General features: G+C 45.2%; 1 protein-coding gene across 6 annotated transcripts in view; it reads right to left on the bottom strand.

Annotated features, from left to right (window-relative positions):
- Positions 1-14860, bottom strand: part of col18a1b (collagen type XVIII alpha 1 chain b) — a 65702-nt gene that overhangs the window by 30422 nt on the left and 20420 nt on the right. For all 6 annotated transcript variants that reach the window (XM_080758025.1, XM_080758020.1, XM_080758022.1 and 3 more), the window contains exons 2-6: positions 5397-5691; positions 4487-4739; positions 1835-1915; positions 1485-1544; positions 566-644 (exon numbers count right to left, since the gene is read on the bottom strand). In XM_080758025.1, coding sequence (XP_080614151.1) covers positions 566-644; positions 1485-1544; positions 1835-1915; positions 4487-4739; positions 5397-5691 — 768 coding nt within the window. The remainder of the gene's footprint in view (positions 1-565; positions 645-1484; positions 1545-1834; positions 1916-4486; positions 4740-5396; positions 5692-14860) is intronic.

The following is a 14860-nucleotide window of genomic DNA, read 5'->3' as shown; positions in this document are numbered from 1 at the left end:
ATATTTCTCAATAGTTCAGGGACCCCCAGGTGTCCTTGAGGGGGATCCAGGGGGTCTCCAGCTAAATTATTGATAGTTAATAGGAACGAAATGGACACTTAAGAGGTTGATAACTCCGGCCAATGGAGTTTAATTAGCACTGAGAATTCTACAGTGTGCATTAATGTCATCCCATAGATTGTCAGTACATTGTGGGGTTCTATACCAAACTGGGAGTCCTTATTAAAAAGGTTGAGAATAACTGGCATTTATACTGTAAATCTCAACAGTCATTTGACTGTTGAGATTGTATGACACTCAATACCCTGAAGAAGACTTGAAACGATAGTACTATAGTAGCTTTTATTTCATAAATCCTTCTTGCATTGTGTCTGCAAGTGTTATGTGCGACTGACTGCCTTCCTTCATACCTGAACACTACCAACGTATTTTCATTTGTGATAAAAAAAAATTCTTCGACCACCATGAACGCTGAACTAAATCGGCTCATATTTATTTAATCCAAGTACAGCCGACTAAATCCACGTGAAGATAAACTACACGCCAGTGATTTTAGTGTTCATACCTGAGCCTGCTGAGACTCTGGAGCCCTTTGATGTCGTCAGGCTGGGCTCTGGCACCGGCCGCAGAGAGGGAGGGGTGGTCTGTGGGGGACAGGAACACATTAGTTAGATAGAGAGGGGTGGACTGTGGGGGATAATGAGTTAGATAGAGGGGTGGTCTGTGGGGGACAATGAGTTAGATAGAGGGGTGGTCTGTGGGGGGACAGGAACACAGTTAGATAGAGAGGGGTGGACTGTGGGGGATAATTAGTTAGATAGAGGGGTGGTCTGTGGGGGACAATGAGTTAGATAGAGGGGTGGTCTGTGGGGGGACAGGAACACAGTTAGATAGAGAGGGGTGGACTGTGGGGGATAATGAGTTAGATAGAGGGGTGGTCTGTGGGGGACAATGAGTTAGATAGAGGGGTGGTCTGTGGGGGGACAGGAACACAGTTAGATAGAGAGGGGTGGACTGTGGGGGATAATGAGTTAGATAGAGGGGTGGTCTGTGGGGGACAATGAGTTAGATAGAGGGGTGGTCTGTGGGGGGACAGGAACACAGTTAGATAGAGAGGGGTGGACTGTGGGGGATAATGAGTTAGATAGAGGGGTGGTCTGTGGGGGGACAGGAACACAGTTAGATAGAGAGGGGTGGACTGTGGGGGATAATGAGTTAGATAGAGGGGTGGTCTGTGGGGGGACAGGAACACAGTTAGATAGAGAGGGGTGGTCTGCACTTAAGTACAATTTTGAGGTATTTGTACTTTACTTGAGTATTTCCAATTTCCAATATTATTACTCCACTACATCTCGGATCCAAATATTGTACTTTTACAACACTACATTTAACTTTAGTTACTAGTTACTTTGTAGATTTGGAGTAAAAACATGCATTAACCACTTCAGACAGACAGACAGACAGACAGACAGACAGACACAGACCTTGACTCTGGTACTAGTCTGTCTCCTGTCCCCATCTCCACTCCCAAAATCACCTGAGCCCTGAGAGGGGGAGAGAGAGAGAGAGAGAGAGAGAAGGGGGGGGGGGGGGGAGAAAGAGAGAGAGAGGGAAAGAGAAAGGGGGAGAGAGAGAGACATAGAGAGAAGGGGCAGATGTGTCAGGCATGGGTTTTAGACACTGCTGCAGTATGATGCCAAATTCAATTTCACAGCATGTCTGGAATTGTGTTTCTGGTTCCATGCATTGTCTACGGCGAGGAGCGATCCGTCAGCTGGACAGCCGGCCGGCAAACAAGTGGCGTGGTGTGAAACGGTTGAGGAGGAATACTCACGGCATCAGAGTCATCCTCGTCATCGCAGAGGCGCTCAGCCGCCTGGGGGTTCCCCACCACTTTCAACATGGCGATGCCACCCTACACGTGCACGCAGACGCACGCACATGTATACACACACACGCACGCACACACACACACACACACACACACACACACACTGACAGTGAGCGATTCCATTGACATGACAAAACTCCTGTCTGTTATTCCACACAGCTGGCAATCAATCAGGTCACAACATGAATCTTGCCGAGAGGTGGAAAATGCGAGCGTGGCCGAGACATGACTCATAGCATCCACAGTGTAACACCGTGGTTGTCCCAGACCTTTTATACCGTGACCCAACACAGAACTTAGATATTCGCCCCGGGGACCCAAACGAGTGAAAATAGCAGATCTACATGTTCTAAATATTGGTTCTAATTTATGGAATTTCTTAGATTTTTATTTTATTTCTTCATGAAATCACTGAAAATAAATCATTGAATTCATTTTTTAATTCATAAAAACATGGGGAAAAAAATAAGGGGAGCCATAACAATGTGTCTGCGACCCACAATTGGGTCCCGACCCACTGTTTGGGGAAACAGTAGTGTAACACGCTCTCTGTGCTCAGCGCTTTGGCGGCAGCGAGGAGTGGCGTGCTATGAGCTCGTATATCTCCTCTCGTCCGTGCGCACACCGTCTGAGATTAATTCAATGGACGGACGCTTTTGACACCAACGGGGCACACAGAGACAATCACATTAGACATATAGTATTTTGCGTGTATTAAGTACCAGGTCTTATTACTTAACATAAGACCTGGAGGCGTGGTCAATGCTCTTTGGCCACTCAGAATAGCCAAATGGCATTGATTACGCCTCCAGGTCTTAAGTTAAGTAATAAGACCAGGTACTTAAGACACGCAAAATACAGCCCATAGAGTGTATATTAGAGACATATAGAGATAGAGGGTGTCTGATCAGCCTGGGGCCAGAGAGAGCGCTTTTGACTTCCGTTATAACGGAGTCAAAAGCACGGCGTACCGGCCCACTTTCACCACGTCAAACGTGGTACATGCCTGCGGAGCAAATGGATTTCATGACCTTTGATCTCCTGGATGGCAAAATGGAAACAAAAGAGTCGGGTTGTACATGTAAAGGATGATCAGACACAGGTATAAAACGGACAAATAGGATATAATAGAAAAGATGAAGATATACCGTATCTCACACACACACACACACACACACACACACACACACACACACACACACACACACACACACACACACACACACACACACACACACACACACACACACACACACACACACACACACACACACACACACACACACACACACACACACACACACACACACACACACACACACAGTGGAGGTGCAGAAACTGGGGGGGGAAAGTGCAAACCCATTGGAGACATTCAGTGGAAACTACAGGCCACGAGAAATATTTAAGGATTTTAATTACCACTTTGTCACTTTCAGGGTTCATGTGACCATCACATGTGGTCAGCTGGGTCACTGACTGGGCACAAGGCCGGGGTCAGAGGTGAAAGGTCGTGTCATATAGCTTTACAGAGGATAGGAGGAGGATTAAGTCTGTCTTTCTTGTTAGTAACGAGTGACCCAGACACTGACGATATGCCACAGGGAGAGCTTCAAGTAGGGATTTAGGATATATACATTATATACATTTGAACTCAACATGTGTGCTGGCTCAAGCTGTACAAGCTTGAGCCAATTCTGCCTAAAGAAGGCCGGCCTGACCCAAAACGTGATACAGAAGTCTGCTCGAGACCCATTCTGTGCAACAAGACAATTACTCACTTGAAATTGTGAATAATGGCTGTTTGAACTTGATGTATTTGAGCACATTTCCCATAAACTCTAGATATAGCCCTTTTGATTCTAACAGTCTATAGGCCAATAGCCAGTAGCCATAATGAAATCATAATTCACTTCTCAACCTCACCAATCTGTATGATTGTATGCAGCAAAAAATACAACAGATTATTTGATCAAATTAACCAATTAATTAGTTGACAAATTCCCATGACTATAAATAAGCTAAGAATTATTTTGGTCGAGGACAGCCCTACAGTATATCCTTGTACTGCTGGCCTCTACTGCCCCAAGCTCAGTTTAATGTGGCCTTATGGGCCAATTAAAAATGTTACAGTTCTGATTCTGAAATATAAAATCAATTTAAAAAAGGGCTATAAATTCAAAGTTGAATTATCAGAATTTCTTAGGGCACTTAAATGACTCAAAACTACTATTCAGCCCCACTGACAGCTATGGTCAGCAGTGGAAAATAACTAACTATATTTACTCAAGTCCTGTACTTAAGTACATTTTTGAGGTACTTTTACTTTAGCTCACAACGCATGAGGGCATTGTGATCTTGTAGATCGGCTATTTTCAGCAAGTGAAAAATCTGCCAGTACGACAACATCAAGGCCCGCCAAAATACAATTTGGTCGACTAAAATCAACTGTAGATTTAGCTGACAAAACTATTATGATATTTAGTCGACTAAAACATTCCAGGAGGCTAACATGTAACTACAACTAAATGAAAACTATTCAAAACACTAAACTAAACACTAAACTAAAATCAAAATCAACACTGCCTGCCACGTTACCTGGAAGCGGTCGGGGTCGGCTCCGCCCGCCTGGCCCACGAAGATGCCCGCGGCGGGGTCCAGCTCCATGTCGTCGGGCGAGCGCTCGAACTTGACCACCTGCGGCGTGGAGTCGCAGCCCTGGTAGAACGTGACCTGGTCCTCGAACACGGAAAGCGAGAAGCGCGTCCAGGTCTCGGTGAGGCGCGGCACGTCAAAGGCGGCCGCCTCGTACGACTCCTCCGAGTCGGGCTCGGTGTAGAAGAAGTGCAGCCTGTTAGGATGGACACGGGTGTTACATAATCATCTAATCGCAATTCTTAAAATTGTCGCAATAATAATTGCGACAATTTTGTCACGATCGTCAAAATAGTGTCCAAAATCTGCAAACCACTGGACACTAAATAGAACAGAGCCTTAATTAGTATATCATCGCTAACACCTGAAGAGGAAGTAGGGAAGTGGCCCTACAAAATATGTTTTTTTTTTGTGGTGCAACCACTCCTATAGACAGCTATGTGTGTCCCTGGGTCTGTCCGAGCACAAAAATAGTGTTATAGCGTTTGTTCACCAGCAAGTGTCACTGTTGCACAGCTTAACACACACACACACACACACACACACACACACACACACACACACACACACACACACACACACACACACACACACAGCACAAGTACAGTACAGTACAGCACCACTCACTTCAGATGGGTCTGATTTTTTATAGATTTCTAAATCTTTATGACAAAGACAAACAGCTCAGACACGTTGCAAAACAGAAGACACAACAAACGCATACCTACATGGGACCCAGCCAGGGACAGACCCAGGGACTCAGGGACACTCATAGAGCGGTCTATAGGAGTGGTTGCACCACTCAAAAGATATTATTAAAAATGTGTAATGGTGACAGCTAGCCCGTCCCGACCTGCGGTGGGTGCCCCCGGGCGCCACGCGGCTCAGCTTGACGCCGATGTACATGAACTTCTGCGGGCCGTCGGTGATGGAGAACAGCACGGCCTGTTCGTCGGTCCTCGGCTTGACGTGGAAAAGCAGGGAGAAGTGGCGGTAGAACGGGTTGGGCACGTGAGCCAGGGCCGGCTGGCCGGCCGTCGCAGAGGGCCCGAAGAGGTAGGCCACGCTGCCGCCCGGCCCCAGTATCCGGGTGATCTCATTTGGCGGAGGGTCTCCAATCAACTGGAGCAGAGACACGCCACTCTCCTCTGTAACGGAATAAAACAATTAAAACAAACAACAGAGGAAATAAAAAGTGTTTTTATTGAGTTATTTAAATCTCAAAACTCTGCTCGTAGAGAGACAAGAAGTTAATATCCACAGGCAACAACGGCATGGGTAAGTGGTCGAAAAATTAAGAAGTGCAAGAAAACAAAGATATTATAGATACCGATATTAATGGTACAAAGTAACAGGAATAGCATGTGAGCATATACCTAGCACCTGGGCTAACTAAATGGCCAGTGAGAAGAAGGAAGTGCAGATAAGTAGTAGCCAATTTAAGTCTGATTCACTGAGTCCACCAAAAGCCCTCGGGTCATAATGTGGTGGAATAATACAGACGTCTAATTCGATAGGCCAAACCACCCATAGCCCCCTGAGGTCAAAATGGTGAACCACAGACCTCAATGAGAGAATCCCAGCGACATGTTGACCGCACATTGACCACCACTGCTTTAACTAAAGCTGGGTTCCTCCTGTTGTTTTAAGTTAGTCAAGCGCTCAAGCCTATCCCCACGAGGACAAATTCAAAAGACAAGTCAGTGAGTGAAGTCTCCTTCCTTGGGTCTTGTTCTTGTGTCTGATTTCCACTTCAGTAGCGTGGCGGTAGTGTCTCGCACCAAAAGTATAACCGATCTGCCAGCACACAATGCATGTTGCAGCGTGATGTGTTGAGGGCTTGTAAATCTGCTGTTTTCAGTGCGTGACACCCACATGTAACTTACAGTAGCAAATTATGGCTATAAATTATGGCTAGACCATTTATGGACTCTGCATCATTTCCTATGAACATGATATGAATACAAAATGCTCAACATATTGCATTATTACAGACAACTCAATTTATTAAGATGCAATTTGTACAACTCTATCCCATTCACTTCCACTCCAGCAGCGTCTGTCTTTGATATGTGCTATGAAATCTTTACTTTCACAACAACACATGTCTTATTTATTTGGGTATTTACAAATTTTTTCAGCCACATTTAGAGGAAAATACAAAACATGAAGTACGTAAGTAAGTGAAAAACTTCAAGCCTGCCAGCTGTAAGATTAACTAATCACGCGCACGCACAGTCGCGCACACACCCGCCAACCCGCCTCCCCGCTCCTCTGGCCGCGACCACGCAACAGACTATCAAATATGAATGCCTGCCTATCGTAAACGATACAGAGACACCTCCCCAACAATATGAATGCCTGACTATCATAAACGATACAAAGACACCTCTCCAACAATATGAATGCCCATGACTATCGTAAACGATACAGACACACCTCCCCAATAATATGAATGCCTGCCTATCGTAAACCATACAGAGACACCTCCCCAACAATATGAATGCCTGCCTATCGTAAACCATACAGAGACACCTCCCCAACAATATGAATGCCTGCCTATCGTAAACCATACAGAGACACCTCCCCAACAATATGAATGCCTGCCTATCGTAAACCATACAGAGACACCTCCCCAACAATATGAATGCCTGACTATCGTAAACGATAGAGACACCTCCCCAACAATATGAATGACTGACTATCGTAAACGATACAGAGACACCTCCCCAACAATATGAATGCCTGCCTATCGTAAACCATACAGAGACACCTCCCCAACAATATGAATGCCTGCCTATCGTAAACCATACAGAGACACCTCCCCAACAATATGAATGCCTGACTATCGTAAACGATAGAGACACCTCCCCAACAATATGAATGACTGACTATCGTAAACGATACAGAGACACCTCCCCAACAATATGAATGCCTGCCTATCGTAAACCATACAGAGAAACCGCCCCAACAATTCTCTTTCCGCTCGCAGCTCGCGCTGTCATCCTGTCGAGAATGGGGGGGCGGGGGGAGCCCACGGCAACTGGCACAGGAATTAGTCACTCGTGTCCCCCCCCCCACACACACACACACACACACACACAGACAGCACACACAATTTTGTTTTATAAATTGAACCCTGCATGAATTCATTACAAGCTTAAATCTCTGAAATGAATCCATTAGAAAAAGTGAATGCATCATGTGTTACTTATGTAATGCAACAACACCCCCAACACTGATGCTGACGTGATGGCACCTTTCTGTGCCATGAGAAGTGTAGTGTGTGTAAATCAGATACACACCACATGTGCCATCATAATTCATGTTGCAGTGTACGTGCCATAAATCCCCCTATGTGGACAGTACTTCCTGCTCTGTCGGAAGACCTCTATAGCCTTTGGCGTGTTCAATCCCCCCACCATCTCACCACAGTTCCTGTTTCCTAAGACACTGCTAGCCCTCCTGCAAAGATCATTAACGACCACTGGCCTCAAAAGTACTCGCATTACTGCAATGTATACGTAGTACTCTGTTACAAGTAAAAGTCCGGAATAACAAATGTACTTGAGTATAAAAGTCCAAATGTATCGGCATGAAAATGTACTTAAAGTACCAAAGGCGACAGTCCTCATGCGGAATGTCCCGTTTCAAGTTTTCAAATAGTGTAAAAATCTTTTGAAAATAGCAGATCTACTATGCTCACGACAAACGGCAGGTATGCATGATGGCAATCTAGTAAGCGAAACAATATTAACGCGGACAAACTTCAGAGTGACTTTTGGTGTGGGTGAAGAGGTCAAAGGAATATTTTGCACATGGAAAAGATTTGCTGATTCAGTTCCCATAGACTAAAATAGCCCTGTAGGGTACTAGAATGAGCAACTATCTGTGAGACTGACTATTAGATTCACATGAATTCTCACCACATGGGACCAAAGCACTAAGATCAGCAGATATACAGTAGTTCCGAATCCTAACAACAGTGTCTCGAGGGTGGCCTGTCACAATAAATTCATGACTACAGCCCTATCTCGATAGGAGCTGACCAAAACGTCCTAACTGCACATTAGAAGGTCACTAACTGGTCACAGACTATAAGACTTTCCCAAGCCTTTGTTAATGGTGTTCTGTATAGTGTATACATCGGCTTATGATGACAAATTCAAAGCAGAACCGAGTGCAGAGGAAGCTATAACTCATTGGCCATCTGACAGATGCCTCCAGGGTAGAGAGCTATATTTTCCACCCATTGTCATTAATGACTGTCAAAAGCTTTTAAACTGTACAAATTATGATAAAAACCGTTGTGTGAAAGAGGTCTCACACGCTGGCTGTCAAATAAAGCACACGCACTCTGTATCTTTGTAGAATAGATGCTCACTAATTGCGTGCGGTAATAAAAGCGTTTTGACTTGGGACTTCACATGGCTGTCTAGCAGAGTAGCCCTGCCTGTAGCCCACAAACCTATTCTTTGTCTTGGCCGGCCGGGTGTTTGGCTGAACGGTAGTTGGTTGGTTTCCCACACAGGAAACCGGTCGGTTTTGAATCCATATTTTAATTAACATGCAAATTACCTGTCATGTTACGCTGGGAATCGTACTTCTGCCTTCCAAATGGCAAAATGTGAACTTCAATTTCCATGAACTGCATTTTCACATGAGTACATCAATAAAGGCAAGCACCATATTCATGTTAAAATAAAAGCATCAACCAAACTAACGTGATGTGAGATGTTCACAATGCATTTTTGTATAGTTTATTCACCACGTTCCCGGTGTTCCCGGTACTTCAATGTGGTAAAGAATCGGAAAACACACTTGACACACAGTGACTGGGCACCTCTGTTTAAAAATACATCAGATAAATGACAATGCTACAATTGGATCGAAGGTAAATTAACTACATTTCCTTTCTTCACAGTGAAATACCGCCTCTTTAGCACTGACTGAAGCATGACTTAATTCGCTGCTACAATCTACACTCCTAATGCAAAGCCTTCAGACTTTAATCATTCACTGGCATGGCAAATGTTCAGTGTTAAAATAAATTCTCTGGGGAGTCGTGTTCACAGCAATAATCTTTCAGTGCAATAATCGGTTTACAGGGTGATAACAGTGGCATTATATGCGTCCCTTGGGGCAAAGCTGTCAAGAGAACTTGCATGGTGCAAACTAAACTTCTGTCACATCTGCAGTGGCTAACTTGAAATCTGTCTGGGTTAATGCATAACACATGTTTTCTCACACACGCACGCACGCAGGCACGCACGCACGCACGCACGCAGTGTTGAGTGGTCAGTGACGTAACTTTATCCAACATACACATCAGCGAGATCTGTGTGGGACTTCAGCCAATTAGCACTGGAGAGTCGAATATGGGTTACAATGATTCCCACAGAGTGCACCTGCTACTGGCTAATCTCACATGGCGACAGGACCCGTCCAGCTGTGGTCAGATCCAGTGTTGATTTTGTCGACTAATACTATGACTATGAAAATGTTCGTCGACTACCTTTTTTCACTGACGAAAACTAAATGGAAACTAAAATGTTAGGAAGGGGACTAGTGGACAAGAGATCCAGTATAAGCAAAAGACAAGTCATTTTACACTTGGTTGAAAATAGCCGATCTACAAGCTCACAACGCGTGTAAAATCTGCCATTACGACGGCATCAAGTCCAGCCAAAATACATGTTAGACTAAATCAACTATAGATTTAGTCAACAGACTTCTTATAATAATGGTTAATGTGCTGCATAGTGCATACATCATAATATTGTTATAATATTAATTCAAAAGTAACACTTCACATTCAAGCTCTGCAGTGGCATGCACAGAATTTAGAGGGGTAGGTGCTCAAGTGAAGAAAAAAACCCTTTTTAAGCCAGTTGCCTTAATAGTGTGAGATTTATTGATTTTGGGGCATAAATAATATATTGGATTTTTCATCAAGAATTGATCAATGTCACCATGGTCCACAATCCACATACTATTTTTTATTGATTTTTTTCAAAAGGGCACATTGCTGTCCAGAGGGCAAAGGGCAGGTGCTCTAGCACCACCTACTGTAGTGTCTATCTGTGCACGCCACTGGAGCTCTGACTTGATGGTTCATTTTGGAATTTCCAGTTTATGCTGAGGGACATTTTACGGCCTTGCAGACAATGACCCAGTCTATTTCCGTAGATCATTGAGATAGGGTGTTTTCCAACATATATCCCACAGGAAGTGCAATGAGGATAACGAAAAGAAAGGTCTGATGTACAAGTGTGTGGGATGGGGCAAAGGGATGAGGAAGTGTGTGTGTGTGTGTGTGTGTGTGTGTGTGTGTGTGTGTGGTGGCGAGACATGCAAAAGACAGTCTAAGGAAGAGTCTAAGGAAATGCATGTCCATGGGAAAGTGGACCATGAGGGAATCGGTGCATTGTACTGTAGCTCTCATTAAATAGCAGTCCCTAAAGCTCACATTGGGCTGACGCTGCGTGCAAACTTCATGCCAGTTAAAACAAACAAACTCCATTAGTTTCTTGGCACCAATGGTCTGCTCGAAGGGTCTTCAAAGTGTGAAGCACCTCCCCAGGGCGGTGCGAGGTAGTTTCATCTCTGTTGCAGAGATGTGGAAAAAGAAACTGCAGGTCATTTTGGTTTTATTTTGTGGATATGTTAACGATAACTATGCAGAAGGATATGTATGACATCAAAGTAGTTTTGCTGTCTCTTTCCATTGGCATACAAAATGGGGCCCACCTTAAAAGAGCTACAATTACAAAGCAAGGTGCTCACTTGTGATTGTTTGCGATATGCCATAATGTGCAACATTTAAAAACAAGAACCATCCTACTATAAATGCGCCACGTCTGTGTGTTTGCGTGAGTGCGTGTGTGTACGGTTGTAATGCATGTAACTCGACAACCGTTTGCCCCACCGACTTGTCACTTCACATTCGACACATGCGTTCCACACCCCCACAGGGAGTGCAGTGCCCGGTACCGAGTCTGTCAGCCTGAGTCCCCTCACCTGTGCAATTCCCAGCCTCTGCCTCAGCCAATTGATTGCCCCAACCCCACACCTGCAAATTGATGACTTAACCAGTACACTTTTAACAGTCAGTTTGGACTCTTCAGGCACAGGCAGACAGACAGTCTAGTGTCAAGTGACTCTATTCCCCTCTCACCCTTCGACGACAAAAGCCAATGGGTCCGACCATTAACACATTCATAGGTAATTGTACCCGCTGGGTAAACGTGAACTATACTTGGGGGGAGGATAGGCAAAACTCTGCCCAACACTTCAAAACAGAGGCGACACAGCTGGGGCAACTCTGTTAGAACCCCCCCCCCCCAGCTCTTAAGCCATGTTTGGTTCGCTGAGAGCACGGGCAATTAAAGTTGGCTGATAGGGGGATCAGGGAAAACAAACGGCCTCAGTTTGGATGACATCAGCCTGTCGCCAGCACTAGACTTTGTAAGGGCATCTTTGGCGGTCTCACCTCGGCTCTGATCCAGTCCGTCATTATCCGAGTGGACAATCTGGACACTGTGTGTAGATATGACTGCTTTACTGTATCCAACACTGACTGACTGTTAATATAAAGTTGACTGTGTACTATTATAATACATGTTGAATGATATGTATTGTTTACTACCAATATTACGCCACGGGTTCCCTTTCTAATTTGATGTCCCTTGATGACACCGCAGGCGTTGTGATGTGCTGTACTGTCGCGTCTCCGGACGAATGTCACCAAGACCGAATCCAGCCTATATTTATTGCCCTTGCTGTCTAAAGCGATTATCACTGGGCTTTGATCTCTTCTTTGGACAGGAAGACTGTATTTCTGTCCTCGACGATGAGTGAAAGACTGTTTCCTGCCGACATAAAAGCGTCTCTTACATGGTCACACGTACGGTCTCAGCTCGTCCTCTGATGGCCAGCCACAAATCGAATTAGCGACCATTCACTATAATTGGTTGCTATTGGCAGCGAGTGCGTGCATGAGGGTGTGCAACTCGCTGTCGCCCTATGACCCCTGATGGAGTCTTTGAGCAGTACTGTCTCATCTCCGCCACAAGGATTCCCTTGTTATCAACACCACCACCCTCGCTCCTCTCTTTCTCACACACGGAGGGGGGGGGGGGGGGGGGGGGGGGGGCGACACAATCGCAACACTCTTCCCAAGATCATTCCCCCACCCACGGCCTGCATCATAAACGCAAAGGAGCCCACCCCCTCCTCAAAATCTGGATCAGATAGTGCTATTGTTTCTCTATGTCTTTAGACGCTGAGACCCCAGAGCTCACTGGTCGCATGGCGCATTCCATGCCAGCTGATGTCCGACCGCAGACTGTGATCCACAACAATCGCACAGTGCAGAAGATACTATAGATATGCGTGGCACGGCCATGGTGGTAGAATGCGATCGCAGGATAAGGGAGCGGATGCCCTCTGATTATCTCCTAGGCAGGCTGTGTACGGACAATGCTACAGACTTGCGTTTTCAGCACGAGATGTCTACACAATAAGTAATAGCTGCTCTCCACACTGAAATAAGATGCTTTGCCATAACATGGGTGAATACAGAACATACAAGATACGGAAAATCCACGAATCCAAGACGTTTATGTGCGCCATTCTCTGTGTTTATGTAACCAAATGGACTTTGTTAAAGTACACACAGAGTTAAAGTTATGAACACTGTGGATTTTACCGTGTCTAAGCACTAAGGTGTTTGGGGTATAGCCAATATAAACAGTGAACTGTCAAAGGACAGCAAGGTTTGCTATCTTCCCTTGAGAGTGAGGCAGCATCAAAACCATATATGGAGAGTTTCCCCTGTACTCAAACTAAACAGCACAAATGATTGCACAAAAACGATTTTTTAAGTGCATTTGCAAACACAAACTTTGTCCTACACAAGGTGAGGACACAAATTCAGATTGGCCGGAATTAGATGATGTAGGATGATAAGAGCGCCCCTCACTTCACACAGGTGTGATCTTTTTTAATAGGTGTGGGGAACCTCAATGAGTGTAATGTAAGAGAAAAATGGCTGCCGTTTGTATGCGCTTAGACTAAGAACATGTGTTGGAAAAGATGCAAAGGTTATCCAAACAAGAACCCTATCTGGAATAAAGTGGCACTTGATATTAAAAGAAAGACGAGTTGACACGTAAAACCAGACCTCCTACTCTTTCCAACCAGAAACCTCTATGGGAAAAACAAATTGGTTGATAAACATGGAAGGAGTAGTTGTTTTATGTGTTTGAACACGGGCCATCAATTCCCATATGAATCGTGTATTATGTGCAATTTATGGAGCTGCTAAAAGCAAGTTGGCCTGACCCCTGAGGTCCCCAGAGTGTTTCCTTCTGTCGTAAGAGGCTCTGCTCAGGGAAATTGGATTTCTGGCCATTTTAAAGCATTTACTTTTCCTACAGATTCTATACCTTCTACAATTGCACTGAACATAATGGCAACATAATGACTTTTTCCACAGTGTGAGAGCTGGTCTCAAGGTCTTTTCCTGTTTCCAAAAACCTTTCCTATCGGACACATTCATTTGTTCCATTCCCAATTCCCATAAATAACTAATGTGGCGTTCTTGCAATGTCCTGTATTGTACAAAATCACAGTTGCAGAATCCCAAAAAGGATTGAGTGCAAATAAAACTCACTCGCAGTACATGTTTGCATTAAAAATGTTGCATATCACATATTTGTGCTATTATAAATAGCTGTGGTTGCTGCTTAGCTCAGGGTGTGAACTGTGGGGCTCAGCCTCATTGCTGTGCAGCTGACAGGAGAGTGACAAGCGGTATAGCATGCAACCTGTGGCAGTAAGTGGTTTGATGCGTGTGGGGCCATGCATTCGCAGTCAGTCAAGCCACTTCTCAAAAATAAATGCAGAGCAGAATGACAAGCGCCAACAACAACACAAGATCAGGAGTGATGGCCTGCAGAAAGGCGATCTCTGCCAAGTCAGGCAGAGATCAAAGCATTGGAAACGGGCCGTGTGATCGGCCAGAATGGGAAGTACGACACGCACGCAGCCAGCAGAAACGACGTCAGCAAGACAAGCCAGACGACATCGGATTCAAAATGTATCGCAGCCGCCGCAGGGGGGGGCGCGGGGTGGATACATTTTAACCCGCCGGAGTTACCTTTCCGGTTACTAACTGATACGCAGGGCGTTCCCCTGTCGGGCAGGAGATGGCACTCCACGGGGAGACGCCCGTTCTCCAGCTGTGGCCAGCAGCTGTCCTGCAGAACATGGCAGAAGCTGCGGCAAGGCAGGAGGCGCGGGGCGGATGCGGGG

The sequence above is a fragment of the Protomyctophum bolini genome, assembly GCF_963924005.1.
Source record: "Protomyctophum bolini genome assembly, chromosome: 24".
Lineage (NCBI taxonomy): Eukaryota > Metazoa > Chordata > Actinopteri > Myctophiformes > Myctophidae > Protomyctophum > Protomyctophum bolini.
The sequence above is the reverse complement of the archived record's forward strand: the minus strand, read 5'-3'. Positions and strand labels throughout refer to the sequence as shown.